This window comes from Podarcis filfolensis (assembly GCF_964270895.1).
Source record: "Podarcis filfolensis genome assembly, chromosome: 11".
NCBI classification, from domain to species: Eukaryota; Metazoa; Chordata; class Lepidosauria; order Squamata; family Lacertidae; genus Podarcis; species Podarcis filfolensis.
Genome location: NC_139613.1, coordinates 10561871 through 10578302, shown reverse-complemented (window position 1 = coordinate 10578302; position 16432 = coordinate 10561871). Strand labels below are relative to the sequence as shown.

The following is a 16432-nucleotide window of genomic DNA, read 5'->3' as shown; positions in this document are numbered from 1 at the left end:
GGTTTGCTAGATCCCCATAGCGATTCTTTTCTTGCAGTGCACTAAATTTCTCTATTTCCATCCCACTTTCGGTTACAGTTTAAATTTTAGTGAATGTTGAAGTACTCCTAGGGAAGTAGTAAAATTGTAGATTTGAGAGGATCCTCTAGTCCAACTCCCTGCAATGCAGGAATCTCGACTGAAGCATCCATGGCAGATGGCAACCCAAGCCCTGCTTAAAAGGAGAAGCCTCATCTGTATGAAACCTTCTCTGGTTGGGCAAATTTCTGTACTCGTTCCATCAAGAAAGCACTTATACAGTTGACTCAGAAATACTACACTGCTTGGCATTGTTAACTGTTGTGCTGCCTAAAAAAAACTGCTGTTAGGGCTTTTAGATGTATTGCATTGCCACGTTCATAGGTGCTATAAATCTGTTTCCTTGCAGCTTTGATCCAAAGAGAGCAGTCCAGCAGCTGAGAGCCTGTGGCGTCTTGGAGACCATCCGCATCAGTGCAGCTGGCTACCCGTCCAGGTACCATATCTCTGAAACTCTCTTCCGCTGTGTTGTTTTTAGTGTGTGTGTATTGAAATTAGCAAACACAAAAGCAGAATAGAATCCGGGGATAGGTAGAAGGTAGCCAGGTTGGTTTGTAGCAGATCAGCAAGGATACCTGTCTTCTAGTTATTTACCGTATTTTTCGCTCTATAGGATGCACTTTTCCCCCTCCAAAAATTGAGGGGAGATGTGTGTGCATCCTGTGGAGCAAATGCAGGCTCCTTGGCTTCAGCGATAGCAACGCTAAGCCTCTGAAGCGCAGAGGGAGCGCTCCCTCCGCGCTCCGGAGGCTTCCCGTTGCTTTCGCTGAAGCCTGGAGAGTGAGAGGTGTCGGTGCGCACCGACCCCTCTCGCTCTCCAGGCATCAGGGATAGCTGCCTGAAGGCCTTCGGAGCGCAGCACAAGTTCCCGCTGCGTTCTGGAGGCTTCAGGTTCCTTTCGCTGAAGCCAGGAGAGTCTTGCTCTCCCGGCTTCAGCAAAAGGAACCCAAAGCCTGAGGAGCGCAGCGGGAACTTGCGCTGCGCTCGGAAGGCTTCAGGGATAGCCGCGCGCAGCCCCTCCGGCAGGGAGAGGCTGAACGTGGCTATGGCTTCTTTAGCCCCGCACAGCCTCTCCTGGCAAGGAGAGGTTGCGCGGGGTGAAAGAGGAAGCCAAAACAGCAAGCGGGATCCACCACGCTCACTGTCTTGGCTTGTGCCATAGCCGCGTGCAACCCCTCCTGCAGGGAGAGGTTGCATGCAGCCTGTACACTGCTCTTTGGGGCTGGGGGGGAAATAAGATTTTTTTTCTTGATTTCCCCCTCTAAAAACTAGGTGCACCCTATGGTCCGGTGTGCCCTATGGAGCGAAAAATACGGTAACCATGTCAGCAGCAAGATGACTCCCCCTACGCCATCTCCTGGCCCCTGAATTGTTCTTGGGGATAGGAGTAACCAAGAGTGGGGTTTTGTACAGAAAGACTATAAGCTCATTTCAGCATTGATTCTATTTTTTAAAAAATAAACAGCACCCAACTTCCACAACACCCTCGGAGGGGAAAAAATAATTTCAAGGAGAAATCCCAGCAGTAACTATTTTTTTCCGGCTACAACATAGCGGTGGCCTCTTTTAACAACCCACGCTCCATAAAATTTCAAGTGACAAGTCTGTAAGTGAATTAAAGATTGGCCAGTCATCTGGTGTTCTGCCACACGGCATGTTTAGCATCATCTTTAAGCCAGTCCCCCAAACTGTCTTGTGCTAATGTAGTTTGCAACGATTGGCTTTCAGATAAAGCAAGGATAGAGACAGGTTTGTGTTTGGAATTTGCACCACATTTTGGGGAGCTTGGAGTTACAAAAGAAACATTTTAGGGCTTGGTGAAATTTTGCACATCCCAGGTATAAATCAAGAGATAACGGTGACAAGGGCAAGTCATCTTTTGAGGGTGGGAGTGCATCTGGCTTCACCGCTGAGCAGTTTTCGTGTTTTACTATCGGCATAACGATCAGCTTTACCATCTGCAGCAATGGGATTATAAACGTAAGGCTACTGTAATGACGAGTCCTCATGCCACTCTCCTCCCCCCCCCTACTTCTGCCTCAGAATGTAAATGTGCATTAGCAACAAGAAGGGGCGAATACAGAGTGTTCTCTATGAGTCCCCAGAGTGGCATAGAGTTCGGCCAAACTTCCCTCATCTCATTGTATCTCATTATACGCTCTTCCTAGTGACATTCCGTGTGTTGACATTCTGGGTTAGTGAGGGCTGCTTTTCCTCCTTACTCTTGAAAAGAGCACCTCTGCCGCAGCCACTGTCCTGAGTTTATAACAATATCTGGACTTTCAGGGGATTCAATTGTGCAAACCTTTAAACTGCTTTTTGAAACCCATTTATTTTCGGCCACCTTCTCTGTTTTTATTCTGGCTCTTTGACAGTTTAGATATACAGTATATATATATTAGGACCCGTTCTACTTGTGATTGGGATTTGTTTTAAACTGTTTTAAATAACATATTTTACATTGCCGTAACCTGCCCTTCTGGTGAAGGGTGGGTACTAAATATGATGAGGATGACGAAGATGATGATGATGATAACAACAACAATCATTGTTAGAAAAATTATCTGGTGCTCTGTCTGCAGGAATTTTATATATTAATCTTCTTTCTTTGCAAGCAGTTCCCTGCCCCATTACAGGTGTTAATACACGAATCTCAGCAATTATTCCCATTCTTCTACAGTGAAAGGCTAAAGGTGTGTCTACTTAACACTAAGCTATAATTAATATTGGCTATAATGTCCGCATCTCATTGCCATTCACCTTACAGTTTTCTCCTTTCTATAACTGCCAACTAAGATTTCACTTCATATATCTGACAACGCGGGCTTGAGTCCATGAGAGCTTTGAGAGCCTTAATAAATGCATTAGTCTTGGAGGTCCCACAAGACTCTCTTGATTGTTCTCGCTGCAGAAGAGACTTAGCATGGCTACTTCTCTGGAAGTAGCCTCTCATTTTAACAAGCCCTTGTTTGCAAATGGTTGCTAATGCTGTTGCCATTATTGGGTTGTTGTTGTTGTTTTTTAGATTATTGTATGCATTCCTTTTCCAACAGTTTAAAAGCACACCAGTGCAAGTAGATAAATAGGTACCGCTCTGGCAGGAAGGTAAATGGTGTTTCCGTGCACTGCTCTGGTTTTGCCAGAAGCGGCTTAGTCATGCTGGACACATGGCCCGGAAAAACTGTCTGCGGACAAACGGTTGCTCCCCCGGCCTGTAAAGTGAGATAAGCACTGCAACCCCAGAGTCATTTGCGACTGGACTTAGGGGTCCCTTTACCTTTATGCATTCCGTTTATTTTGCTATATTGTGAACCTCCTCGTGTGTACAGAGAACCCCCAAAGGTGGCTTGCAAAATGAAATAAGCACTTACAGTAGGGCCTGCATGACCTCCACCCTGTCCCCCCCCCCCAAAGAAGGATATAGAAAGATGGCAAGACTTGACAACTTAGATTATGGGTAGGCAAACTAAGGCCCAGGGGCCGGATCAGGCCCAATCACCTTCTAAATCTGGCCCGCGGACGGTCCTGGAATCAGTGTGTTTTTACATGAGTAGAATGTGTGCTTTTATTTAAAACGCATCTCTGGGTTATTTGTGGGGCATAAGAATTCGTTCATTATTATTTTTTTCAAAATATAGTCTGGCCCCCCCACAAGATCTGAGGGACAGTGGACCGGCCCTCTGCTGGAAAAGTTTGCTGACCCCCGACTTAGATGTTTATTCCAGCATACTCCAGGAAAAGCTTAAATCCACGCTTCCTTGGGCTTCCCCTCTTCCAGTCCTTCAAGGCTGTGAGTCACATCTACCCCCGCAATACTTTGCCCATTGGAACTGCATCTCTTGCTTCTACCTCCATTGCATGCCTCTTAATTCCAGATTCCGGAAGTCACAGGTGGGGAGAGTGCTATTGCACTCAGGTCCTGCTTTTGGGCTTTCCATAGACTAGTCACTGTGAGAACAGGATGCTGGACTGATCCAGCAGACAGTTCTTACGCTCGCATGTCTCACTGCTGCCTCTGCTGGTTTCTCAATAGGGATGCTATTAAAGCGGTCCCTGTCCACTTAGCCTCCAGCTCTGTCCTTAGCCGAGTGCCGACCATGCCGTCGCAGAGCAGTTAGCAGCCTGAGATAAAAAGCAGGAAGGTGTGTCATGAGGTTTCTTCTTCGTCTGCCTAGACCAGCCTCGTTTAATCTGCATTTCATAAGGAATTCCAGACATTACTGCTGAGCTAGCAAACCGGAAGGCTGTTAATCGTACATAGCCAACACAAATAAACCATCACGATAAAAGTTCAGTGGAGCTTTAATAGAGAATTATACTTTCCCCCTGTTATTTGGGGTTTTATTCATTTTTTTTACAGCCTTTCCATTACTAAGCTATGAAAGATATGCATATAATATTTATGGCAGCCTGTCTAAAGATCAGAAGACTTGATGGGCCTATGGAATGTAAGATTCCATTTAATCGCCAAGACAGTCTTCCTATCTGGGCAAGTTCTGTGCCGATTTACTTTGAAGCGAGGCTTGGTGACCCTGGGCCAGTTTATACCATCTGCAGATCCTAGCGGTGACAGCTTTTTACTGGAATGCACAATTTCAGGCTGCAGGTGAAGGGTTGCCTCTTTTAAGGCTCTGCTGTCACAGAAACCTCCCCACATACAAGTGGATCACAAGCCCCTGTGGTTTGGGCTTAGCAGCACTTTCTGAAACACAGCCCTTCCCTTCTCCAAGGTTTGCTGAGCTCTGAATTTTGCAGTTCTCCAGCCAAGTGATATCTGCAAGAATGCATGCAACAGGGCAAATTGTGCATATAAATGCATATGTTACTGTAAATAATATTAAAAAGCATTACAGCTGGCGGAAATAGAGCCACGCAAAAAAGTGCAATTACTGAAATTTGCATACAAATATATGTGCGGTGGGACGCAGGTGGCGCTGTGGGTTAAACCACAGAGCCTAGGACTTGCCGATCAGAAGGTCAGTGGTTCGAATCCCCATGACGGGGTGAGCTGTTATTGGTTTGGTTTGTTCTTGTTCTTATTATGTACTTTATAGTTTACTTCTGCATTTTTATGCTGTGGCCCACCCTGAGATCTTTGGATAAAGGGCGGTATACAAATTTAATTAATACTAAAATTAATAGTAGTAGTAGTAGTAGTGGGACGTGGGTGGCGCTGTGGGTTAAACCATAGAGCCTAGGACTTGCTGATCAGAAGGTCAGCGGTTCGAATCCCCACGACGGGGTGAGCTCCCATTGCTCGGTCCCTGCTCCTGCCAACCTAGCAGTTCGAAAGCACATCAACATGCAAGTAGATAAATAGGTACCACTCCGGTGGGAAGGTAAACGGCGTTTCCGTGCGCTGCTCTGGTTCTCCAGAAGCGGCTTAGTCATGCTGGCCACATGACCCGGAAGCTGTACGCCAGCTCCCTCGGCCAATAAAGCAAGATGAGCGCTGCAGCACCAGAGTCGGCCACGACTGGACCTAATGGTCAGGGGTCCCTTTACCTTTACCTATATGTACAGTAGGAGAAATTTGTAGTAAAATGCTGGTGAATCTTCACAGAGAATTTTAAAAAACAAACTAAAAACAACAACCCTCAAACCGCTGTGGAAAAAGAGAAAGAAACCAACATTAACGGAATCACCTGTCCCTAATTGCAAATTTGTGTGTGTGTTTATTATGTATTTCTCAGTTCACCTGGCTATTGATTAAGAATTAGCGCATAGTGACAGATGGCCAATAAATAAACCCTGTAAGATGTCTGCAGTGTCAGTTCCTTTCTGGACATTTGAAGGCAGCCCTATTCAGGGAAGCTTTTAATGTCTGATGCATTACTGTATTTTAATATTTTGTTGGAAGCCGCCCAGAGTGGGCAGGGTATAATTATTATTATTATTATTATTATTATTATTATTATTATTATTACTACTATTTGAAACAAATGCAGAAAAATGCTGCTCTGCATTTCTGGGCACCTTAAGGTCACAGCATAAGACAGGGGTCTAACAGATAACCAGGATACTTTTAAGTCCCTCCTGGGCAAATGGCTGAACCACTTGCAGCTGCCTGTACATGTTTCTCTGTATAGGATACCATGTACTTCAACGTGGCTGGTTTCAATGTGTCTGCATGGCATTGGCAAAGGAGATATTACCGTTTCAGTTGTTCCTCACTGAAATATTGAGAGTTCAGGATCACCTTGCAGTCCCTTGACAAAGCTGCTGCAATGTTTCTTGTTCCTTTTGTGTAATTGAGAGAGCAGCTTTTTAATCATTCCTGATTTCGGAGAGCATTGGCAGAACAGGAACCTTCAAAACTATAACCACTGCAAAACTGGATACGCTTTGTTGTGGGTTTTTTGTGCCATGAAATACTAGATTTCTGCATAAATGTGATAGAGACTAAAATGCATAATTCAGTTTGAAGCGCTGCTCAGGAGCAGAGGGGTGTGTTCGTTATTAGAATGTACCATGATGAATGCACCATCCCTAAGAAATGGACAGTGTATCGATCACAGCCTTTTTTGTTTAAAGCAAGGAACACTGTCTCTTACTTCTTGAAAACCGTTTTGAATCAATTTATCTTCGTTCTAGAAGTGCTGGCTACACTTGAAAGGTAATCTTTAGAAACCATGAGCTTGAATAGTTGAGCTCCTCAGCGATCACTCACAAGCTTCCTTGTGTGCGAACACTTTCGCTTTAAGATCAGTGAGTCAATGCGCAGCTGTTGCAGAAGGGTCAGTCATAAGAACAGAAGAGTTATCCTTCCTAGACCAGACCAGTGTTCCTAGTTCTGAGGAACCAGACACAATCTGGGAAGCTCATCAGCCCAGTGTCAAAGTGATGATCTTCCTGTTTGTCTGTCTCCAGAGGTATACTATGTGTATGGCAAGTGAAACCTGCAACAAAATGTTGCAGTATAGAAGGCTCCTTGTTTAGGGTTCCAACCGGCCTTGCCCTTTACTTGGATACTCCATTCCAGTGGTTCCCAAACTTATTTTTTTGCACAGACCGGTTGAAAATGGCTGGTTGTCTTTGTGGACCATAGAATGATTTTTATGCCTGTTTTAGCAGTTGTAGTGTACTGTGCGAGATGCTGAGTGTTTTTTTAATTGTGTTTTTATTGCTTCTTTTGTTTCTTATCTTGCATTCCATAGAATTCAAACTTTGTTGTTGTTTTTATTTAAATCTGTATACTGCCCTATACAATCTCAGGGCTGTCCACGGGATAAAACAATGATTTAAAAATACAGAATACATAATCGAAATAAAAACAATAACCCAGTATCCTCCCCAACACATTTTAAAAGGGCATTGAATACGAAATAAAGAAATAAATGAAACAATAAAGTTCCAATTAAGATCAATATGAATGTTCAATGCAGACATGCCTGAAGGAAGCTTGAAGGTCGTTTGGTGCTCCATGAATCACAGTTTGGAAATCTGTGCTCCATTCCTTTTCTTCCCCTGCCCCCCAACCCCCACCCCAAAAAACCCCAGTCCGTCAACATTCTGTGGTCCTTATTGGAACTGCTCTCCTTCCCCTCTCCAGCCTGCAAAGTTGTTTTATTCTTCTGCCAAATGATGGTTCCTCCAGTCTTGCAGAAACCTTCCCCTTGTGCATAGACAGAAAGGTCTGTTTTGTCTAGGAGTGCCTTCAGTCAATATTTTGTGGGTGAGAGTCAAGCACGGAGAGTAAAGCACAACACCAGAACTTTAGGTTTGCACAGTTAAAGTGAATTATTAAAGTGCTCTGTAGCCCTAACATAGGTCTGGGAAGCCTCCAGAGGCTGCTAAACTACAACTCCCATCACCTCCAGCAAGCATGGCCAATGGCCAGGGATGATGGGAGTTGTAGTTCACCAGCATCTGGATGGCTGAAGGTTCCCACCCCTTCACCTATTGAATCATTTTTAATGCCTTTTGTGGTTTGGAAAGTGATGAAGAACGTACCGAAAAGAATGGGATGAAGGAATAATGACATATAACAAGAAAACATTGTTTTGTTGTTGTTGTTGTTGTTGTTGTTGTTGTTGTTGTTGTTGTTTTGTTTTGTTTTAAAGAAGCCTACCATAAACAAATCAAGGTGAGCACAGGATCGTATGATCGCCCTCTGAACTTGTTGTTGTGTTGTTGTTTAGTCGTTTAGTCGTGTCCGCCTCTTCGTGACCCCCTGGACCAGAGCACGCCAGGCACTCCTGTCTTCCACTGCCTCCTGCAGTTTGGTCAAACTCATGCTGGTAGCTTCGAGAACACTGTCCAACCATCTTGTCCTCTGTCGTCCCCTTCTCCTTGTGCCCTCCATCTTTCCCAACATCAGGGTCTTTTCCAGGGAGTCTTCTCTTCTCAGGAGGTGGCCAAAGTATTGGAGCCTCAGCTTCAGGATCTGTCCTTCCAGTGAGCACTCAGGGCTGATTTCCTTCAGAATGGAGAGGTTTGATCTTCTTGCAGTCCATGGGACTCTCAAGAGTCTCTTCCAGCACCATATTTCAAAAGCATCAATTCTTCGGCGATCAGCCTTCTTTATGGTCCAGCTTTTACTTCCATACATCACTACTGGGAAAACCATAGCTTTTACTATACGGACCTTTGTTGTCAAGGTGGTGTCTCTACTTTTTAAGATGCTGTCTAGGTTTGTCATTGCTTTTCTCCCAAGAAGCAGGCGTCTTTTAATTTTGTGGCTGCTGTCACCATCTGCAGTGATCACGGAGCCCAAGAAAGTAAAATGTCTCACTGCCCTCTGAACTAATTGGAGCAAATACTCAAGAAAGGTCCGATATGGTCTAAGCACTGCCTAAGCTTTGTGCAAGCAAATCGGCACAAATGCCGAATAACCAGGTCGTCTGGAGCAGCCGTAAATAAAGCTCCTGTTCTGAAAATGAGTTTGCTGCTAGTGTACGGGATAGCCATTGTTAAGTCCATCAATCAATAATTTTTCTAATCCTTTTTTAAAAAGTCACATAAGCTCAGCAGCCATCACCCTCATGCTTTGTGGCAGTGAATTTTGTCAAGTACGTGCTAAATGAAGTTACTTCCTCCTGTCAGGCCTGAATCTGCTGCTAATCTGGTTCATTGAGTGAATCGATGTTAGCTGGCAGAAGTTGCACTCAGAGCCACTGTTCTTCCCAGGAAAGCAATGCAGAGTATAAAGATTTAGTATCTAGATATACTTTAGGTATTTGAGGTAGAGGGTGGGTGGAGGCTGGAGTCGTCACAGAAATGCTCGATAAAACATTTGCTTATGGTTTGGCCTTAACAGAGCTGAATACAAGGCAATTTTCTCAGCCTAGTTTTCTGTGTGTGTGTCTTGCTCTTCCCTTTCCATCCTCATTTTTACCCCTCTGGCTTGGGATTGCTGTTTGTAACACTCTGCTGCTACACGGCAGCAGCAGGAGCTGCTCATTTCATCTCCTTGGATGGGTTTGGAACCATTTATTTGCCCAAATTTATTTTCCAACTTTTCATTTCCGCATTGTTGGACACAATTAAGTTTATTTCCCCCTGGAAGGAAGCTTACGACAGTTACACTCCCCCCTCCCCTCTCTCTAAGCATTGTGGACTTTTCTCGAGCTTTCTTCTTTTGACTAAGAAGTTCAGAGACATTTGAGATGGCAAGTGGGTTAAACTGGGTTAATTCTTGCCTATTCAGTGTGTGTGTGTTTGTGGAAGGGGTGGGGGAATGAATTGCACCATACAGTCTTGGGGAAGTGCAGGTAAAGAGGGAATGGATTAATTTTGGACAAGTATAAAACCCAGATGAGCTGTGAGTACCATTTCGTATGGATCCTCTGTTCCAAAAATTTGAGAGCTGTTTTTAGAGCTGTGCTGAAAGTTTTAAAAAGGAGCTTTCCTCATATTGAATTTGACAGGCTGCAGGGACTCGCCTTTTCCTTGCAGTTCCCTCCTGCTTCTACAGTGAGGGGGGAAAGTATTTGATCCCCTGCTAAATGACCAGTCCATAATTTTAATGGTAGGTTTATTGTAGCTGAGAGAGACAGAATAACAACAGGAAAAACCCCAGAAACCCAGAAGACAAAGTCAGAGACTGATGTGCGTTATAATGAGTGAAATAAGTATTTGATCCCCTATCAACCAGCCAGATGTCAGACTACCTGGTATCTTCACTGTATGTAACGAGCTGAGATTAGAAGCACCTGCTGTAAGGGGAGGTCTTTCCTGTAATCCCAGCTCTTTACAGGTGTGTGCAAACCTGGTGGCCACCTACAAGAAACGTCTGGCCTCTGTAACTGCCAACAAGGGTTTTGCCACCAAGTACTAAGTCATCTTTTGCAAAGGGGTCAAATATTTATTTCACTCATTATAATGCGCATCAGTCTCTGACTCTCTTTTGTCTTCTGGGGATTTTCCTGTTGTTATTTTGTCTCTCACAGCTATAATAAGCCTACTATTAGAATTATGGGCTGGTCATTTCTTTGTCAGAGGGCAAACGGGCAAATTTAGCAGGGGATCAAATGCTTTCCCCCCTCACTCTATTACTGCTGGCACTGCCACAATCATGATCTCTGCTGCAGGTGGCTGGTTACCTTTCCCCTTGTCTTTCAGCTGCCTTCCTCTACATGCATAAGACACCAGAGTAACATGGAAGGAGGTAACAATGCCTTCCTCCTTGAAATGGAATAAATTGAAGGAACTAGGGTGGGGGGCAAGGGACGCGGGTGGCGCTGTGGGTTAAACCACAGAGCCTAGGACTTGCTGATCAGAAGGTCGGCGGTTCGAATCCCTGCAACAGGGTGAGCTCCCATTGCTCGGTCCCTGCTCCTGCCAACTTAGCAATTTGAAAGCACATCAAAGTGCAAGTAGATAAGTAGGTACCACTCCGGCGGGAAGGTAAACGGCATTTCCGTGTGCTGCTCTGGTTTTGCCAGAAGCGGCTTAGTCATGCTGGCCACATGACCTGGAAGCTGTACGCCGGCTCCCTCGGCCAGTAAAGCGGGATGAGCGGCGCAACCCCAGAGTCGGCCACGACTGGACCTAATGGTCAGGGGTCCCTTTACCCTTTACCTTTACCTAGGGGGGGGCACAAAATCCAGCACATAGCAATTAAGGGGGAAGACTGAATGCTGCCACCAGTAACTGGGGTGAACTCTTGCTCCTATTTGCATTGCCCTCCTGCCCCCTCACCCACCCACCCCTCGCCAAGATTTCCATACCACCAAAGATCGGGGCAATGTACAACTATACAACATAAAACACCATTTAAAACAATGAAAACAACCATTAAAGTGACTGGCTAACCTGTTTAAACAGCAGAAAAGCTCTGTCGGCATAACAATGCATTCAAGAAATACCTGACAGTCAAAAGCAAGGATGCCTGCCAAATCTCTGCTGGAAGAGTGTTCCAAAGAATGGAACCAGCGACACTAAATGCCCACTAAATTCTAGCTGAGACTAGTTGGGCTTCTGTAATATGGGGGTCAATTAATATCACTCCTGCAGGTGATCTGGAAGATAAAGGCTCCAGTGGTCCTTAAGGAATCCAGAACCCCAATTGCCCGACACAAGCACTTGAACAAGACTCAGTAGCATATGGGCAGCTCATGCAGATGTTTTAGCAGAGGCGTCCTACATGCCGCTGAGCATCTCCTCCCATCGTTCTGCACCAGCTGCAATAGGAACATGATTCATACCTGGTCAAACTTTTTGTCTGATTGGCAGCGACTCTCCAAGGTCTCAAATAGTGGTCTTTCCCATCTCCTGCTATCCAATCCTTCTAGCAGCAGATGGCCAAGGATTGAACCTGGGTCCTTCTACATGCCAAGCAGGTGTCCTGCCACTGAGCATCAGTCCCTCCCAAGGAGGCTGCAAGTGTCTGAAAGGCAAGAGGCTGTGTGAAGGCACCTGGGACCTTCGGCATGCAATGCTTATGCCCTATGACTGAGCTGTGTCCCCATTCCTTTGACTGGACCAGTTAACGCCATCATTTCTCCCAGTATAGGAGCAGTCGTGGCCTGTGCTTATCAGTGCACATATGTGTGACTGAATGGGGAAGAGAACTAGGATATAGACAGACACTTTGAGTAGTAATTTGCACAACAACATGTGATGCAGAGACAGAACCAATCACAAGAAAGATGCAACAAATCAGGCCCATTATGCGAAGCTATAATTCAGTAACCAATTGCCTACATAGTTTGGCTTCAGCGAGGGGTGGGGGAATTTTAAACCTTTGTTAGCTAGGCACGTAGCTCTAGTGCCTCTGGGTCTATTCTAGGTAGAAGATCTGCAGCTTTGTGTCTAGCTAATGGCCAAATAAATTCCCCTGATGAAGACGGCTGAAACAAGTTGGGAATTGCTTCGCAAATTTACTGTTTATCGATGCTTGCCTCTTGCATCTTTCCAGGGCTGTGTACATTGAGTGCTTGAAAACTCGGGAACGCTAGAAGTAGCTGAATTAGATATTTGGCGTTGTGTGGAAGGCTTTAGCTCCTTGTCATACCATCTTGCCCATTTTGCTCAGCTGGCGATGTAAAGTAGTAAAAAATTGACAGAATAAATTGCGAGAAATTCTGCACATTTGCAAAATTACGCAGGTTGCAGAATTCAGCTTTTCTCGGTGCAAAATTTGGAATGCCATGCCATTGAGAGTTTGGAAACCTTTCGGCCTCTGTGCCACAGAAATGCATAAAAAACTCCTCCCCCCCCCCCCCCCCGTATTTCCAACACATATTTTTTTAAGTGCACTAGTTGGCTGTGCAAATAGCTGGTGTTGATGATAAACCTCAGCCTTTTATAACCTATAAAATAGTTTTTTCCCCTAGCCTTTCTCTAAACATATTATTACAAATATCCGTGATGGCTCGCCTGCCTTTACTGGTTCCAAGCTCACCTCATCCAATATATATAACCTCATCTAGCCAGGAGCGGTTGGGATTGTCACATGAATGTTCCAGACTTCTCACTCATGCCTCTTCCGTTCATCTGAGCTGTCTGTCGGATGCTGCAGCCTTGTACCAGTTTGGTATAAAAATCACAGCTGCTAAACTTTTACAGACATTGCACATACATAATTGAAATGTTTTCCACTGGCACCCTTCTCTGCAGACTGATTTTTTTCATAATGCGCTTTAAGCTGCCTTGCGGTCCCTTCTAGGAAAACAGGGTCCATAGATTACCAAGCTTTATTTATCTTTATATAGAGGGGGAGTTTTTTTTAAGGCTTGGACATTGCAAGAGCCTTGGACATTGTAAACAGTTCGATGTGTTCTGTGCTGACTCTGCCACAGTAATATGTAAGAGCCGGTTCCCAACATTCCGTCACACCTTAACGTGACCAAAAATATGCGAACTGGCTTACAATGCATAGATTTTAAAAAACAACAACTGCAGGCATTGTGGGGGTTGGTCAAGTCTGCTCACAGAGCTCTGTGACTTAGCTTGGAAAATGGACTAGCCCAGGGTAGTCAGCATCATGCCTTCCAGATGCTGTTGGACTCCAATTCCTATCAGCCCCAGATAGCATGGAGAACAGTCAGGGATGGTGGGAGTTGGAGTCCAGCAACATCAGGAGCACCAGATTGCCTACTTGTGGACTACCCTGTAAAGCTGCTGCAGTTGGACATACTGGGGCAGGTAGACACTCTTTTACCCAATCAGGGCCCTAAACATTGAGATGGAGAGGACCAACCTGGTTCCATCCTGTCACAAGCGAGCCTGCTTCAACCTGAAAAGGGGTTTTTGTGAGCCATTGTTCTGCCAGGACCTCCGCGGAAGCAGCCAAACACTGCAGGAAAGAAGGGGAGAGTCATTGTGCCTGAAGCCCACCTTCGATTCTTGAAGGTTATTGGAGGCAGGCTCTTGCTTTTTGCAGAGTTACTGGCATTTCGACAGTCCTTCGGAATTTTGCGGTTCACTCTTCCCTTCCCTTTTCTTTTTTGACACTCGCATGCATTTAATTATGGCAGCGGTTGGCAGCCCTGGACTCTCCTAGCAATTCTATTTAAAGGCCTGTTTTGAGGGGTCCATAATTCAGGACTTTTAATTTGCAACGGGCTGAAACTTGGCAGACAGTGAGCCAATTTCAGAATCCGTTCTGTGGGCTCTAAATCTAAATATGATGGCAGGAAATGCCTCTTCCGAGAGGCAAGATATAGTGCTCTGCCTCTTTGAATTAGAGCTTGGCCACGGTGTGCTCGTAGCTCAGTGCTGCCTCCAAATCTCTACCCAAAGGTTTAATTGGTAGCCAAAGGTTTCGCAAAGGCCACAGAGCCTTTTGCAGAAGTGTTGGTTGGAAAAGGCCTATGTTCTCCTCTCTCAACAGGGAGACGGTCAGGAAGCTGGGTTGTCCTGATTTACATGTATGGGAGCTTGGAAATTCACAGTAGTCGAAGAATTAAGTCCAGTGCATCCCACACCAATTGTTTGCATTTTGCATTTAATGGCTGAATAAATTGGCAATTCACTGTGCCCCTGACTGTGCATGCAGTAGCAAGAAAGAGCACCTCGGCTGCCTTTCATCATGAAAAGAAAGAGCCTTAATTTCTGCAATTAGCAGGGCTGAGGCTTGGGTTAGAGGTGCTGACTTTTGATCTCAAAAAAGTACCAAGCAGGCCCAGAGGCTGGAACCAAGCATGAAATTTGACAGGTGAGTGTATTGAGCCAGGATAGAACTTAACTCAATCTGATGGGTTTTGAAGCCAGGGTGTAATCTTAACAGGCTGTAGGCAGAGCCTTGAAGAATCTGGCACTAATGGAAGAGCGATGGAGAATGAGTGTGCAATGCGATGAACAATGGATTACTGGCTTTTCAGCCCCCAGTACTATTGTTTTTCTTATGTGAACAACCCTAGACTCTGTTCTGCTTGGAACTTGGGAGTTTTGCCTAGATCTTTTGTGTGCCCCTGTTGTTGGCAGAAATGTACTCTTAGGTTCCTTCTGCATTCACAAAGACTTCTGCTTTTGGACAGCTGCACCATTTCTGCTTCTTGTGAATATTTGAAGGAGCGAGTATGACTTCCTATAAGGACTTCCATCTAGCTTTTCCTCATAGCTTTCAGCTTAAACAAGCTATTCTGAAGCCTCTTCTGCTTCCTTCTCAGGTGGACCTACCATGACTTCTTCAATAGGTATCGAATTCTTATGAAAAAGAAGGACACCTCAAAAAAGGAGGACAGGAAAGTGATTTGCAAGATGCTGCTGGAAAGCCTAATTAAGGTGAGCAGGGTTAAGAGTCTTTCCACATCCCTCTGCTGCCCAGTTGCCCAGGTGTTGCCGTGACCTAGGAGACCTTGGAGATTCTAGCAGAATAAAACTCTGTCAGAAGGATTGAATGAAGTAAATGAGACATGGCCATGGGAGTTGTTTTGCCCTCAGTCTAAAAAGGACCCTTTTTGTACATCCAGATTCTTAAGATTACTTTAGCAGTGTTTTGCCCATTCCGGGGCCTCCTTTTAATCTCACTTTATTAGAGCCAAATGGAGCATCATGTCTTCAGCTGGTTTGACTGCTGTTCTTGTGGGTGAATGCTGGGAATTGCAGTTCAGCTGTGAGGAGAGGGCTTAGGGCTGTCTTAAGAGAGAATTCTCAGCAACGCACCTGGGAACTCCAACCCAGATTCTTTGGGGAAGCCATGATAGTAGAACTGGTATAAGCCCACAAAGTTTGCTTTGTAGATTAGGGTTCAGGAGACCACAGTGACTTTGCCTGCAGCAGAAAGTTTTCAAATCCTTTCCCATTCTTGTATTGTTGCTCAGAGATGAATAAGCATAACAAAATATGGAAAATTTGACATCTGCCCCAACCTTACCCTGAGATCACCTGAGCTCTTACCTTGATTACCAAACTTTTAAACAGGGCCGCCCTTCTAGTTATATATTTGCCCTCTCCAGCCATACATATTTCTTGCACAACACCTTTGAGTCTGCCAGGTAAAGACTTTACAAGGGGAAGGATCAAATCCTTCCTCACACCATTATAATGTGCACAATAGAGTTTCCTGGGAATTCATCAAAAGGCTGCCATACCATTTCTTCCAATGGGGTCTGGTTAAATTGACCCTCCATAAAGGGACGCGGGTGGCACTGTGGGTTAAACCACAGAGCCTAAGGCTTGCCGATCAGAAGGTCGGTGGTTCGAATCCTCACGACAGGGTGAACTCCCATTGCTCGGTCCCTGCTCCTGCCAACCTAGCAGTTCAAAAGCACATCAAAGTGCAAGTAGATAAATAGGTACCGCTCTGGCGGGAAGGTAAACGGCGTTTCCGTGCGCTGCTCTGGTTTGCCAGAAGCGGCTTAGTCCTGCTGGCCACAAGACCCGGAAGCTGGACGCCAGCTCCCTCGGCCAATAAAGCGAGATGAGTGTCGCAACCCCAGACTCGGTCACGACTGGACCTAATGGT

The 16432-nt window shown here is 45.3% G+C and overlaps 2 protein-coding genes across 8 annotated transcripts in view; one reads left to right on the top strand and one right to left on the bottom strand.

The window, feature by feature from the left end:
* Positions 1-16432, bottom strand: part of LOC310744435 (uncharacterized protein) — a 399988-nt gene that overhangs the window by 39660 nt on the left and 343896 nt on the right. The window lies entirely within an intron of this gene.
* Positions 1-16432, top strand: part of MYO5B (myosin VB) — a 298992-nt gene that overhangs the window by 207426 nt on the left and 75134 nt on the right. For all 7 annotated transcript variants that reach the window (XM_083575483.1, XM_083575480.1, XM_083575478.1 and 4 more), the window contains exons 17-18: positions 428-514; positions 15135-15249. In XM_083575483.1, the coding sequence (XP_083431609.1) occupies positions 428-514; positions 15135-15249 (202 nt within the window). The remainder of the gene's footprint in view (positions 1-427; positions 515-15134; positions 15250-16432) is intronic.